General features: G+C 36.8%; 2 protein-coding genes across 6 annotated transcripts in view; both read right to left on the reverse strand.

Annotated features, from left to right (window-relative positions):
- LOC411048 (sestrin homolog) overlaps positions 1–16,509 on the reverse strand; it is a 151,836-nt gene that overhangs the window by 107,726 nt on the left and 27,601 nt on the right. The window contains exon 1 of one of the 4 annotated variants that reach the window (XM_016911660.2): positions 39–151. The exons of the other annotated variants lie outside the window; for them this stretch is intronic. The gene's annotated coding sequence lies outside the window, so the exon portion shown is untranslated. Of the gene's footprint in view, positions 1–38; positions 152–16,509 lie in introns of those variants that run through there. 4 annotated transcript variants of the gene reach the window in all.
- LOC724189 lies at positions 2,977–14,571 on the reverse strand. 2 transcript variants are annotated; one of them, XM_026440357.1, is made up of 3 exons: positions 14,498–14,571; positions 14,177–14,240; positions 2,977–5,532 (listed from the first exon to the last, which is right to left on the reverse strand). In XM_026440357.1, exon 3 carries the CDS (start codon positions 5,364–5,366, stop codon positions 5,103–5,105), a length of 264 nt encoding a protein of 87 aa, XP_026296142.1. In that variant the 5' UTR covers positions 5,367–5,532; positions 14,177–14,240; positions 14,498–14,571; the 3' UTR covers positions 2,977–5,102. The 2 variants fall into 2 exon arrangements, with proteins under 2 accessions (XP_026296142.1, XP_026296141.1); XM_026440356.1 differs by having other exon boundaries at positions 14,476–14,540.

Genomic DNA, 16,509 nt, shown 5'->3' on the forward strand with positions numbered 1-16,509 from the left:
TCAAGAGTCGTAAGATAAATGAACGTGCGAAAAGTTACCTCGGTAAATAATATGAATATTGTGAGCTCACATAATTAATAACACTAACAAATTATAAACAATTTTCAATCACATCACGTGCACAATAACGAACAACAACACGCATGACCGTGAACTGGAGAAAAGATTCAAATCGCGAGAGGACGTATCGTCGCGCCATCTGACGACATATTTGGTACTAACGTTTAGGTGAAAAATGGAGGAAGGGAAGCTAGTCAACTACGTCAATGCCTACTTTATCCACACGTGAGTTTGGCCAGTCGGCAGATGCCGCCCACGGTACATCATTTTTTTTTTTTTTTCTTTACTCGTGCTTGCAAATTGAAGGAAATTGAAGCCAATTTATAGCAATCAGCTGTTGTGTTTGAATATATTCTCCCGGAGACTGCAGATAGCGTGCTAGTATTAATTTAACGCTTGATGCGTCAACTCGTCTAATTAACCTTCATTATTCTCGATACGTGTTCCGAAGCGGGCGAAATAACGTGAAAGCGAGGAGAAGAAATTTCTTCTCGCGCGAAATTTAAATAAACTGTTTTACAAGGTAATAATAAATAAAAAAAAAAAAAAAGATACTATGCAAATTTTAATAAGATTGAAACGAATAAAATGTCCTCTCTTTGAAATTCATGAATTTCCCTCATTCACTTCAGGAACGATAACAACTTTATGACTTATTTTCCAATTTTAAAATAAATTATCGCGATATCCCTGAAAGTCAAACGTGACCACGTAGACTCGAATATATTATAAAATTGTTTCCCGAGATTGAGATTCTACTTAAAGAAACACAAAGTTAGACACGGTTTATATTTTTTCAAGTGTTATATTCTTTTATATTCTTTCAGATTTTCGATTCACCTTGATCCAGATTATATCTATAGCAGGATCGTACACCGTGATTCGCTTCGATATAGAAATGCTATATAATATATTTAATAACCTTGTCTGATGTTGAAACATGATAATTCCCTTCGAGAACTAACGAGAGATATTACGTAAATGAAACTGGAACGTCTTTGGATTATACATCGGGTTTGTCTCTGCGGTCTCTCTTTGAATATATGACAATTTTTACCTCTATTAACTGTACCTCAATCTCCTTCTTGTCCCAAAAGAAATGAGAAGAGAAAAATTTGTAAAAAAAGAATTGACCGTATCAAAATGATTCAATATTGATCGTAATTTTTTAATAAATTTTTAAACGATCCGAGCAAAAAAATATTCTCGAGGGAAATATAATAATATAATCTGAACTTTTTGAAAAATTTAAAGTTATTCCAAAATCCAAGCAAATAAATAATCGTTTTGAAAATGATATTGTAACAAAATCGCATCGAATGTACAGCTCGCCTTGAAAACCGTCCGTTTAGTTAGTCGTTCAAGTTTTAAGAAGTAAGAATGCATATCAGTGAAATCTGTTCAAACATTTACACTAAAATCAATGCGTTATTTACTCGCCTTTGTCTGCTACTACTACTTTCAATATGTACCGAGAAAATAGCATGTTGCTTACAGTAGTTTATCGAGCTATATACTCGGCATTGATACTCATCAAGCGATAGAGTCGAGTTTCATGAAATCAAGGTCGATAATGACCTTGGAATGTCCTTGATATCTTTCTTTCTTTCTCTTTAACAATCGTTTATTCTATACAATCGATATTAAAAATATATATATATATACGTATATTGAATTTGTTCACATTTTTTCGCGATATATAAAATTCAATTTCCTCTCGATCGAAATCTAATTAAAAAAAAATCATCGATACACTCCGTCAACCAAAAATTTGCCATCAGATTCATCGAATTATCCGGTAATTTCGTTCGTTGGATTAAAATTTACCGAGTTGCAGAGCCAATAGCCATATATCTGCAAATTAAATTCTCTTCGTGTTTCGTCGAAATTTGAAACAGAGATCCGGCAAAATTTGAAGTTCTTTGAAGTTTCAAGAGGCATTCATTAGATTCGTGGAGGTATCGAACTCGTGAAAAGAAAAAAAAGAAAGAAAGAAAGGAAAAAAAAGGGAAGGAAGCAAATATACGAGATATCAAAAAAACAATGACCTCTCGTTCCCGATCCGACAAACCAAGTTCGTTTACCTTGATAACGCGTTTGTTATCACCAGAAATGTTTTTAAAACCGATTATTCGAGGTTATTTCACTCGAAAAGAAAAAATCTCAAACGTTGAATACGCGCCGCGTAAATTGGCTTTGGCACACTTCAATTTTTACCGCGAGCTCTAATCGAGATCGATCGATAACGGTGTAGGATTAAATAACGATAAGAACGATGCCCAGCCTTGTTTTAAAAAATTAACGCGTAAACATAAACGGACGATTTACAAAATTTACAATTATTTGCAAAAATTAGAAATTGGAAAATCGTCGTGATTCGATATTTCGATTCGATGCGTTATTAATTTCAATTTCATTGAAAAATTCATGCAATTTAATTTGTAATTTTATACGAAATATCGAAGCTTAGAATGTTTCTAGGCCAGTGATTTTCACAATCTTTTTTATCTTATGGAACGTAAGAATTTTACTTGGTAAAATTTTTCAACGTATATCTCTCTTTCTATCATTCTTGTTCCAAAGTATAGGAGATATAAAATGGAATAACATTTAATTGCACGAGGTGAAAAGAATTTCATTCCACTTTCTTTTCGAAAAATTTTTAAAATCCTATCTATATATATATATATATCTCCCTGTATAATAAAAAGAATAATATTATAAAATTATTTACAACAATAATTATCTATTCTACTTTCTATAATTTACACGTAGAAATCTGAAGAATTTAAAAATCACCGGCCAAGAATGTATAACGTATAAAATATAAATTGAAAAAACAAGAAACCGGTTAAAAAATACCGATACAAATAAATATACGTATAAAACGGTCAAAGGTAAAAATATACACGTACATCATCGTCGCACAACATGTTCGGTATTTTATTAGAAATATAAACAAATAATATTTTACATTGATCGATTGGAATCGTTTAATAAGATCCTTAATTACCTATCCTCGTAAAATACTCTTTCCAAATATATCTCATTTACACAGATCGCAAGATCAATCATCGTTTTATATATATATATATATACGTTTAGAAATCTTTCCTCTATTTCTCTCACGCATTCTCTTCCATCCTCTCTTTTTCTCTTCCTATTTTAAACTAGCGAAAATTCCGCACGCGTACCAGAGCAGATGATTTATCGAAGACGCTAGGCAAGCATACTATACCAGAATTCGAAACTCGCCGCGTAAATTTGTCACGAATAACAGGCATTCCGCGATTTCGATTAATCGAGGCATCCAAAAACCGGATCTTTCGTCACTTTCAAATTTTTCGCCTCGTCAACTGGTACAACTTCTATATTCGTTTCCATATTCGAAATTAATATTGTCACATTTGTAAAGATTCACGAGCAGTGAATGATGAAGAGGTCGAATTCGTTTAATCCTCCCCCGCATTTTCAACGGAGCCTAACACTCGATCGGCCTCGTAACCCTCGAAAAAGTTGGCCCGATTTCTCGATTCGCCACCGATCCCAAACTTTTCCATTTGCCGACTTCACGCCCAAGAAAACTTCCCAACTTTCCAACCGGCGGCTTCCGTGCCGTGAAAAAAATATGTAACTGGTCGAGAGAGAGAATTGAACGGAGACATTCCGGAATCGTGCCGGAAACCGGTCAAATGTAAAACTAGCATAGATGGGAATGGTTTCGAAGAGGGTTTCGAAATTATTATTATCGTCGAGTGGAACGAAAAAAATGATGTTGATCATTTTTTTTTTTAACAAGACATAAAACTTTCCCCATACTCCTTCAATAAAAATTATCCCGTAGGAAGAAATATTATTATCTCTGCTCTTGAAAATTTATTTATAAGAATTTAGAATTTAAATGTTATTAAGATAATAAAAAGAGATCTTCGTTCCACCCTATATTATATATTTCACGAATGCGATGATTCCATTATAGAGAAGAAATTCACAAACGTTTAATCTAACGAGCTAGCTATCTATTGTTGCAACATTTGCAAAAGAGCGTGTGTATGTATGTATGTATGTGTGTGGAGAGATGTGCAAAATAAGCGAGTCACGGATACGTTTTCAAATTTCCACGAATATCTTGAATGCTGCTCTCGTTTGGCACGGGATCGCCTCCGTTCCAAAGGCTCGAAAAAAGATTTGATATCGTGGAACGCGGTAAGGATCGTTCGTTTTCCTTTGATGTTTTTCCCCCCCTCCCCAATTTCACATATCTATGCAGAAAGTCCACGAAAGAGCGATTTTCCCTTCGATTTTCGCGGATCTGCTCGAATCACACACGAGTCCATCGTCGTTTCTTCCTAGAAACGTGTGTGTGTACGTGTGTGTGTGTGTATCTACGTGGAACGGAGGCATTTGAAGCAAACGACGCGGATCAGCGAATAAATATAAAGCAATAAAGCTTGTCTTTTTAAGGAACGAAATCGTAATCGGTTCATCGTTTGAAAAATATTTCTCCTTTGGAAAAAACTCCTTAGGAATTTTTCTTCCGTCTCTCGAGGATCGATAATCGATACATACGTGTTAGAAAGGCTTAACAAAGATTGAAAATTTGTTCAAAGGATGAGGGAACGAATGAGAAACATATAACGATTCGAGAGAGTGAGACAACACACACCTACACACGCCGTGCGCAAATAAGAAAAGAAAGTTTATATTTGGATTTTTTTCTTCGAAGAAAGAGAAAATTTCAAAAATTTCCTACGATCGTAAGATTTTGGGGACTTATTTTTGCAAATCGGGAACGAAACTCTACCTACTAGTTTCAGGAACTATATCCATTTTCGAATCCTCTCCTGCGAGGAAAAAAAGAAAAATCTCGAATCGAGGAACTCGAAATCGATTCCTCTTCGAATTTTCCATGCTCGAAGGAGCGAGAGAAAATTCTCTTCGACTTTTCCTTTCAATGATCCTTCGGATGACTTCCGTTTTCCCAGAGGTTTACGCAACCACCACCCCCTCCCCAAAGATGAGTGAGTTTGAGCGAGGCGTGTTTAACCGCCGATCAACAGCCACGGTAGAATCACGGTCACGCAGAGAGCCGCCAAACAACTGGCACACATTGCCAAGGGACTGGCAGCTGCCTCCGGTTCCGCCTCGATCGTGTAATCCTCGTCACGCTCGAATTCACGGACCTCGACGTCGCACCGGAAACAGACGCGGCCGCTCTTCAGATGCGAGCTGTCCCTCCTCAACAGCAACGCCGATCCCTTGCGCTCCATCTTCCATCCGGGTTCTTGCAGAAGCATACGAGTCATCCTCTTTCACCAGAAAGAAACTTGGCGACACTTTTCGTTACTTTTTCGAGTTCCGTTTCCGTCCTCCTCGAAAACAAGCGGCACAGGCGGTCGCTGACTGCTCTTTCCCTCCCCCCCTGTTCTTCGACGTTCCTCTTCTCTCGAGATTGGCGAACAGTTTCACCACCTGAAAGACAAGATACAGAGTCAATAAGGGAAAGAGGAAGGTAGAAGAGCGCTCGAGCGGACCGATATTTTTCATAGATTCGTCGAACGGGGTTGAAGCGAGACTCGTTCGAGCGCGATCTAATCTCTCGGTCGGGTTGAAGAATTCTTCGTTCCTGATTCGTTCTATACTTTCGTGATACTTATTTATAACACTTTCGTTGTGTATCGTTGATTATTTCCTGTTCGGAGAGAAACGCGAAAGGAAATGAGGAATGCAGTCGGGAAGAAACGCGGATATGTTTTCGTTCATAGCGAATTGAGAAGGGATGTTTGAATTGAGAAGAAAAGGAAAACCTAACCGTGAAGAGAATTTTATTAACAAAAACAAAATTGTATTACAATATTCTCGAATCGAAAGATCCTCTTCTAAAATAAACTGATAAAAAACTCTAAGAAAGTTGTGATTAAATTTCTTTGATTTGTGTAAAACAAACGAAAGAGATAGCCCAAAGATTGTCAAGCGAGCAAAATATTCGGCAGAAATTCATTATGTCGAGTTCTAATTACACGGGATACGTGGGGAGAGGCGGGGGGGTGGGAGCACAATGCGCCCAGGCTTAACGCGGTCATTACGCGGGAACGAAACTAGGAAATTCAACTCGCGACTGGATATTTAGCTAGCAGGTGCTTCGGATTTATGAGCATTTAATACGCAGCCACTGATGCCGTGGGCGCTCCATCAACTTCCCGCCCGGAGAGAAACGAGAATTAATCGAAGCAACTTCGGCTATTCCACCAGCCACCGAGGGCACGGGGGGGGAGGGAGGAAGGGGCAAGTTGACTGCTAAACCAACCGAAACTCGCTCGTACGAAAACTTTATTATTCGCTATTCCGTGCACGTGACTCCCTATGATTACAAAGCAAATGTTGCTCGAAAAAGAAATCTGACGACGAGGAGGAAATTCCACGGAATTGATCCGATCTTTGATTTAAACAACACAATATGGAAATGCGTGAAAAACGATGCGTGTGGAGGAGATGCACTCTTTTTCTATTACACTAATTTTTTTTCCAGGACTCCAGGGATTTCGAGAAGAGATCTAATCAAAGATTTCCAAATGTATTATATTTATAAACTGTTTATTGTAAAATAATTTCAAAAAAGAGACTTGTATTGTGGGCAATATAAAATATGAAATATAATTGAAGAAGTTGATGCCTCGATAGAAAAATGAAAAGTGAATTTCCAATAAGGAAATAAGAAGATAAAGAAGAGATTCCAAGTGGTATAATAATAATAAATCTGTCGCCAAGAAATAAAATCAATTCAGGATACGTGCTCGCTTCTCCTCGGGAGAAACGAGCCATCGATAATAAACCGTGAAAACTGGTCAAGAGGCATTAAGTTTGGAAATGGAGAACTTTCATCGGCACGGCCATTCCACCACGTTCTGCATCGGACTCTGTCCTAGTTTCGCTTCTTCTTCGATGGCTATTAGTACAGATTAGACGGAATTTTAAAGCAACCTCGAGAACTGGACAAAGAAAATCTTTTATTTCTTTTTTTTTATTCGATCAATCGAACGATGCATAACCACACTAAGCGAAGAGTTTATAAAGAGGATCTTAAAGAATCCTAGTAATTATTTTCTAATCGAATCTAACGAGTTATGATATTTAAAAAATTATATTGAGAAATATACGAAGCATGGATGACAAGGATTCTGTTTAAGGATACTATCAGAGCCTATAATCACTTCAAATTTATCTTACGCCCAATTTTGATCAAGCTATTTATATCTCTGTCGAAAACGATACACGTTTAATACGACAAAACGCAATTGACGACGATTGAACTTCTGATCAGCTTTAATAATACACGTAGCAGTGAACTTTACCCAAAGAATCGATCGCCTCGTATCGCCACTGTAAATTACTACCTATCTCGAACATGAATCCTCGAACGGATCGATATGTTGATCGAAATTCTTGGCCCCAAGCAAAAACTCGGAATACATTCATTCACTTTTCAATAAGAACAATATTAAAGCCGTTTATTTCAGTTTAAAAATTAACGAAAAAGAATAATCGATTCTCGAGAATTATTCGAAGTTCGAGTAAATAAAATTTTACCTATCAAAAATCGAGATGAATGAGAAATATTTTTCTCATTCAAAAAAAAGAAGAAGTTTGCTTCGTTTTAAATTTCGATCAATCCAAGCTTTGATTAAACCCTTATCCCTGGCAAAGAAACGTTATTATGCCTAACTTGTGGAACAAACAAAAACCAAGAGAACGAGGAAGAAGATATAAAACAAAACAATTCTATTATACACCCGAGTACAACACATAGATAGAGAAAATACTGCGAGGAATGGATGGACCCTCGATCTGATATTTTGATCTCCTTTTGTTCCTCAGTGAACAATGTAACGAGATTCGGGGAGCAATGCCACGTTTCCATCAAGGGAGAAAAGGAAAGGTTAAAAAAAGGGGAGGGAGGAAGATTAGCTAATTATCAACAGAAACGGAACACGCGAACGATTTCGCGGTTTAATCGAATCGATCTATCGAATATCGGTTTTAAAGCGACACGAGAGAGAGTTATTAACAGCCACGCTAAATTCATAATTCGATGCATCCTGCGAGTTTACGTTACGTAAAAACTACCCACTCGTGAACGAGGTTTATTTACCGAGAGTGGACCTTTTAGAAGTTGCTTGGTCGATGGATATTTTTTTTTTTTTCCCTCTTTATCTGTTTTTGCGTTATTTATTTTCGATGATACGAGGAAAAATGAAAAAAAATAATTGAAAATGAAGTCGGTAAAACTCGAGGGAATAATCGCTTTTGGTTGGAAAATTGTTTGATTAGCGTGGAATTGAGTTTCGAGTGGCGTGTGGGAAGATTATACGCTTGGAATTACGTGCGTGAGTGTAAGAACTTCTTGAAAAACTTGCGTAGGTTGTACGTACGTTTCGAAAAATAGAAAAAAAGAAGAGAATGTTTTGAAAAGAAGATAACTATCAATAATTTTAAAATAATTCTAAGGTAATTTTCTTAAATTTTCTTGTATTAAGATTTGATTTGATTTTGTTCTAACTGTATTTTTCTATTTCTTCTTTTCTATTTCTAGATAAATTATTGATAAACGATTGATAATGAATAATGAATACGTGAATAAAATTTTTACCACAGAAATAAAGAACAATAATAATTGAATTACTCTTAAAGTTTCTTTGCTAATTTTTATAAAAATTAATCGATAATTGCAACGTTTATTATCTCTAAGAAGATACGCGTTTAATTTTTAGCTTCCCTGGAAATCCTTGAGAGAGTCGTAAACGCGTTATCAAGAGTCGTCGTACATCATTTAGTTTTTTTTTTGCAATCTCGAACTACCTCGATTATTAGAAAAAACCAATCAAACAAATCTTATCTCATTTTATCAATAATATATCATTATGCAAAAACTTGCATAATTAATCTGTCTCGATCCTACCAATTCTACAACTAAGTTATTATGAAAAAAAAAAATAAAAAATAAAGAGATAATACAATAACGTGTGCAAAAATAAAATGAGAGATGAATAACGCGTAAAATAATACACGTGAAATTCTTCACATTGTACGTTAATTTTATAACCGTTCAAAATTGCTTGAATTATCACACGCAATTTCAAGAAGCTATTAAATACACCTCCCCTCTTTTACTCGTTTAAAATTGCGCCAATTCCTAGATTGCGGGGGGGATCAAGCGGAATTGGGCGTTCAATGGTCAGACACCTTTTGGCTGGCCCTTCCATCCGGGATTATTTTAATCCAGTGGAAAACAAATGGAGCAACGCTCCTCGTCGTTCACATGGCAACGACGATCAGATCAGATCAGATCAGATCAGGCCGTGCCAAAAATCTCGTATACCAAACGCGTTGATCAAACTTTACGATTCTAGAAAAGATTCTCTCTGTTATCAAAGGTCTGAAAATGTCACGATATAAAGCGCGGAAGTTTTTGAAATCGTTGTGAAATCTTCGAGTTCCTCCTCGATCAACTATTATATTACTTAATTCCTCGACTTAACGTTATCGAAATCTATACGGAAAAGAAAAAAATAGGATGATGAAATACTTTCGATGTACTATTAGAGGAAACAATTTACATCGGAAAGAAGACGTAAGAAAATTGTGAAATCGTGCCAACCATAATCGATACTGCCAACGAATGAATTTTGTTAAGGTAAAAAAAAAAAGAAGAAAAAAAGAAGAAGGCTCTCTCTCTTATATTCGATACGTCTTAATTTTCCGGAACTTTAATGTCAATTATCTCCATAAAGTTAACCTAAATTGGCGGTTCATTGACGGCAGTTTCGCAACCTTTTATCGAGCCAACTAATGGTTTCCGGATGAAAGAAACGAAGAAAAAGAGAGAGAGAGAGAGAGAGAGAGAGAGTCTTGGCAAAGTTTAAAATTACTTTTATTTCAGAAAGAATAATCCATTTTTGGAAAAAAATATTTTCATGCGAAAATAATACAAATTGAAGGATTTATTTGTCATTTCACGAAATAAATCCTATCCTATGTTATTTGATTTTGACGAAGATGAAACGATTTTTTTTTTCTTTTCTTCCTTTTAACACGCATTACACGCTTACTACACGGTACATTACTGCATTCATTGTCCAATATATATACTACATATCCCGAATATGTTGTGTTGTAACGAATACTCGATTAAAAAACAAATCGAATACGAATCGAATAATACTCAAGTTCTCCGATTCATTATTTTTCCAAATATTCGCTCTGCCTCGATTAAACGAAAATAAATAACGTCAATTGAAATACATTATGCATCACGAGTAATAACGATTGAATAACACCATTGTTCGAGATGATTTGAAAATGATAAATGATATTCCTTCAACTTGATCTTTCTTCGAGACCTCTCTTTCACCCTTCTTCAAAAAAAAGAAGAAAAAAGATTTATAAAGGGAAAACACGATGTTATCAATAATTTATAATTGCATTACACTTATTGTACAAACACGTGACAGATTGCTTTTCCACCGTGGTGTGCATTATTACACATCACAGGAAATCGGAGGAATCGTTATAGGGGTGGCGCGTCGAGTTAATCCCATTCGAGATTCGGGTTTAAAGACGCTTTAACGGGGGAGGCAACGATACTTGGGCTACTCGTCCAAACTTTCCACTCGGATACACGGTGGAAAGGAAACGGAAGTGGAATGTTCCAATTTAGTAAATTGCCAGAGAGAAGCCACCTTTTGCTTAGCTTCCGTGTCCTAGCTTCCTCGACGCCACTCTTCCGACTCGCTTCTTCCGCTCGAAACTTTTTTTCTTTTCCCACGTCCATCCCCTCCCCTGAGGAAGGGGATGAGAGAAAAGAGAGAAAAGACGAATGTTAATTAATTGAATTCTCTTGGAAAGATTGCATTTTAAAAATTGTTCCAACGAATTTTAGAGGAGGCGTGTTATTATTCGAGTTAAAATCTATGAGAGAGAGGGGAAGGCAAATTGGTCCGCGAGGCGATGGGACTTTTTAACATGTTTTAGAAGGAGAAAATTTGCACATCATTTGCATATCACTGCGCGTGTCGTAAAAGAAACTCGAGATTACCGGTTGGAGCTTTATGCATGTTCGAGTTTTCCCTCTTTTCTTTTTTTTTTTCTTTTTTTCCACAAACCTCTCGACAAGGCTCTTTAAACCGTGACGTTATTTTTAAAATGTCATTTAAGAAAGCGTGTTTTCGGCTCATAAACGGTCCAACGATCCATTTACGATTACGAAAGGGGAACAAAAATACGGTTTTTTTTAATAATTTACGGGGACGCGTCACGCGAAAAGTGTGTCTTGACTTGAGATTTTTCAGATTACGCGAATTTCTCTTTTTTTCTTCTTCTTTTTTCTTATACATTCGTCGAAATGTTTACGAGAATTCAAATTTAGCGGATTTTCATGGACGCGCGAGAATTGTATCGCTTTGAAAAACAAGCCCAAGGTCTTTTATTTGTTCCGAACGTTTTCAAAGATGGCGACATAATTCTCGTGAATTATGCGTGTTTAAACGAGCGCCGGTCGAAAAAGTGGCCTGGAATCGGCAAATTTCGAAAATTCTAAATAATCTCCTTTATAAATATTTCCAATCTTCTCTTTATCGTAATAAATATTACGATTATATTCTATATATATATATAAAGAAGAAGAAACATCGAATGATAACGGAGGAAATATCGGTGAAATAACCGTTTAAAAAAGAATAAATCTACCGCGATAAATGGTGTCGATATAAATGAAACACGTTTTGATAGCAAGAAACCTCGAAATATCTAACTATTTCTACTTTTATCATTAAATTCATACTTGCACCTTTTACACGAAATTCGAAAATTAAAATAAAACTTTATTCTACCTTATGAAAACGAAATATAAAATAATCGTTCTTCTCTCTCTCTCTTTTTTTTATAATTTTCAATCATCAATAAAGAGAGAGAGAGAAGTGAATGGAATGAAAAAAATAAAGAAATACAAGTTCAATCCGTTCAGAAGCTTTTCGAGCTATCGCTAAAATTGTTTAATCGAAACGAGCTTTTTATCTTAATTCAAAATTTCCCGTATTAACGCAGCATTTTACGACCTTTGCCGGGATAAGTCCAGGCAACCTTGAACAACAAGAGCGAGTTAATCTCGTTATAGGTATCATGACAATAGCATTAGTAATTCGGCACGAATCACCTTGCCCGGCTCTCGCTCGTCGAATCGTCACGTGGTATCAATCCACGTTTCCCAACACATGACACATACGGCCTATTATATCAGCCCGGAAATTAACCGTGATTTTCGATCGTGTATAACCTTTACCGTTATGTAACTTTTTCCTATTAAAAAAAAAAATCACTTTGGAATTCAACGCTTTAAGACATTTTCGAATTTCGTGAAAATCACTTCACGGAAAAATGTTTCGACCGCGTTTATTGTTAAAATAATTTCTCAGAGACGCGAGAGAAAAATTACTCGATATTCAATCACAACTCAGCTACTCTAATCGGAATATTTACTCGTTGCGAGAACGATTCAGATATTCGAACGAGTATAATAAAATATAAGATACAACATTGTACAACGATACATGAAAGGAAAGAAAACGATAGAAATTAAAAAATTCACAATTTATTTCCGGGCCGAATACGAATAATTCAATCTCTGTCGAAAATTTGTAAAATTACGGTTTATTTATCGGCTCGATAATTATTCGCCCATGAATTTCATTATTGAAAACACACTCGACAAAATTGATTAACATTCCCACGCGAAACGAATCCGTATCTTATCGCGTCGATCGATCCTGGTCACGGTAAAATTCACAGGTTGTCGATAATTTACCAGGTATTTATGATAATTTAACGGAAGGATCGGAAAATAGGCGAGATTTTCACCGTCTTCGGACGAGGATCGAACACTGTTTCTCAACAACGGGGGGACGATTTTTCTGGACGATTTTTTATGTATCTATTATCAGAGATCGCGGTCGAAAATCGTGGAATTCCCCTCGGATTCAGATTTCCCGTCAACTTGGCGGCAATAAAAGCCGGATACACTTCCGTGAGAAACATTGCTGGTGGCACGGTGCGATTCTCCGCATTAGCATCGCAAATTTAACGCGCAACTGGTCAAACGAGTTTTACGCCACGATAAAAAAAGAAACAAACAACGGTTATTTTCTCGAATAACTATATAAACTGGAGGAGGAGGAGGAGGAGGAGGAGGAGGAGAATCGTTAGAAATACGGTGTAGAACGAAACGGATCGTTTAGAGGAGAGGATAGTTTGAGATTGATAATTGAACGAACGATATTTATTACATATATCGTTGAAAATCTGATCGAATATAAATAATAAAGGAAACAATGAAAAATTATTTAGCTGGATCGTATAACGTACACGCGTTATTTTCGTTATCACTGTCGTTAAAGGCAAAGCGTATATTTTCGTATATCCTGAAACGTGCGTAATTTCAACGTGAGATAAAAGTCCAAAGCGATTATTTATTCGAACGCTACGATTAGCTATACGAATTCCAAGAAATTCTAGAGAGAAATGGGAAAGAGAGAGACGATTAATTTAACGAAGCTACCAAGCTATCGACACACAATGTCTCGTGAGATTACGCGTTTATCAATATAGCCATAGCTGTTATCGTTGATGACGCGTGCGCGCCGTTTCGAATTTACGATCGCGGAAGCTTGTACGCATACGAACGTACAAGGTCTCACCGTTTGACCCGGTTGAAAACAATTATACGTACGATCCCGTGTTGTTATATCGCACATTCTTCCAAAACATCAGTTTTTCATTCCTTTCGTTTCGTTTCTTCCTCGATTCGGGGAACAGAATCGTGATCACGAATTCCAAGAAGAAACGGAAGAAGGAAAAAAGAAATCCGATTCAAAGTAAACAAGAATTCGTCACTGCCACGAACGAGGAATGTAATAATACGACGCACAAAAATTGAACGCACAATTACGACGCACAACGAATTATAACGCACATAAAATGGTGAAAAAGAGAATGGAAGAAGGAGGAGAGGTACAAGGAACAATAATAATAATAATAATCTTATTACTTTCTCATTATTCTCACGTACCTGTGATGCGAAAAGCAAGGAGAAGGCACAACGGGCGCGGGAGATCTGGCCACGTGAGTGTTGCCTAATGCGGAGATCAGGTGAAAAGCGGAAGTTATAGGCGGTACACGTCGATGCGTCGCGCACGTGGAACCAACACGTTGCCCTCTCGCCGTGGAACACGTAGAAAAGAGAGAGGAGAGATAGAGTTGGAGAGAGAATCGAATGTAATATATATACGCGTGTATGCACGTGTGTGTATATATATATACATATGCATATATATATATACACACACATATATATATATATATACAAACGAGGAGTCGTCGTGCGTCCCACCTCAACCACGTCTGACACGCGAATGAACACCCGCGAAGAGCGTTGTCGCGACGTTGCTCGGGAGGCCGCAGCAAGGGGAGGAAGCTAGTGAACGCGCAACAGACGCGAGAAACGGGGACCCTAGTCACCGGTTGCTATCCCCGCCGCTATACGACCCTCCTGATTCGCCGTTTCCACTCGTGGCGAGGGTCGATTGGTCCACGAATACGGCGACGTGTGCGACGTGCTCTCGCCTTCCATTGTTCGTGTGCGTGTATGTATATATATATATATATATATATATACGTGTGTGCATTCACGCTAATCGAACCATCGGCGAATTTCACGACAGCTGACGACGCTGCTGCTTCGGATGCCGGCACACCGATAACGGTACCGAACAAATCTCATTTCATTTCGCAAGATTTTTGTGTTTCGATTCTTCCGTATTTTTTCGAGAAAGCGTGGATTATTAAGAATCAAAGGGATCTTGCTTCTTTTTTTTGGAATGAATATTCGAGATGGATTCGCTTGAATTTGAATCGTTCACAATTGCAATTTCGAGCGATGGTGATAATTTCTCGATAATAAAATGTTCGAACGCACGCGAAGCTTGAAGAGTGTCGTCAAAGTGTCTTAGAATTTGGAACACTTTAAAACTGGGAATTTCATTAAGAGAAAATGGAATGAATCGATGAATTTTTCAAAGTAATTTCAATTTATTTATCCTCGCTCCGCTGGAAATCTATCGTACACGCGAATACACACACGAACGTAGGTAATAATAATCCTGTCCTATTTTTCTATCTTTTAACATCGAGCTTATCGCCTCTCTATCTCCGAGATAAACCCCTCTCCCCGCCTAACGAGCAAGATATCAAGATACACACAGTTCGAAGCGTCGAAGACCGGATAAATAATACCGGGAGAAAAATTTTCTTCGCGAGTGGAACGATGGATTCGCGAAGAGACGAGAAACCGCAGAGTGTCTTACCAATCGTGTCAACCGGTGGTTTCTAGTAACCTAGATTCTCGTGTTTTCATAACAACCACGGAAATCGTGCCTCGTGGATCCTGCCTGCCTCGTGATTTCTACCGTGGCCATTTAAAATCAATGTCCCACTTATTTTACGCGGATAGGAAAATAGGATGCGGAGAAATATAGCGGCAGACGATGATCCACGCTATAAATAATCCGCAATAAATCGTTTTCGACGGTCGAAAGACACATACATATATAAAAAATGAAAAAAGGCGCAGTCGAAAATGTTGCGGTGGAAATAAACCGTGACGTGACCGCAGATCGCAATTAGCTTCGGCCAAGCCACAAAAGGAAGATAGGCGAGTCCAGGTACTATCTTGTTATAGATTAGGAGGAGTTAATGCTTGTTTAACAGAAGGCGTGTCAGACTTAACGATTAATGGATCGGAAATGGAAGTCACGAGAATCTTTGCAACGGTATAGAAAATCAAAAGGTAATATATGTATATATATATGTATATAATCCGTATAGTATTAACTCGTACCACTGAACAGAGGTATTAAATCCTTGTTTAAAAGCCATAGAACAAATTGAATTCTAACTACTGCTAATTTCGTTTAATCCGATATTTTACACGATGAAAATACATTGAAGGAAAGAGCATTAAAAATGATTGTGCAAAAAAGAAAAGGACATTTTAAAATTGATAATTTTAAAACTGAAGCTTTTTAATTAAAGCCAAAATAGTCGTGATTTTTTTAATAGGAATGTATTAACAAGATATTAGAGAAGAATTTGAAATAAATTGGAACGAATAAAGATATTCTTATAAATAATATTTCGTTTAACGATTAGAAACGAATTGAACTTTTTGTACTTTGTGTATTTTAAATAATAAATTTCTTTACGTAACTATAAAATTTATTTGTAAATTATTTATCCGTCCAATCTATTTTCCTCTACGTAAGATAAGGGGAAAAAAAGTAGTAGACAAAAAAATATGTTAAATATAATATCAATTCAACAAATAATTATCTTACTCCATTACGA

The sequence above is a fragment of the Apis mellifera genome, linkage group LG4 (assembly GCF_003254395.2).
Source record: "Apis mellifera strain DH4 linkage group LG4, Amel_HAv3.1, whole genome shotgun sequence".
Classification (NCBI taxonomy): Eukaryota; Metazoa; Arthropoda; class Insecta; order Hymenoptera; family Apidae; genus Apis; species Apis mellifera.

Bases quoted from the DNA above. Each gene is read 5' to 3' on its own strand.
- LOC724189 (XM_026440357.1), bottom strand. From the start codon at position 5,366: ATGACTCGTATGCTTCTGCAAGAACCCGGATGGAAGATGGAGCGCAAG.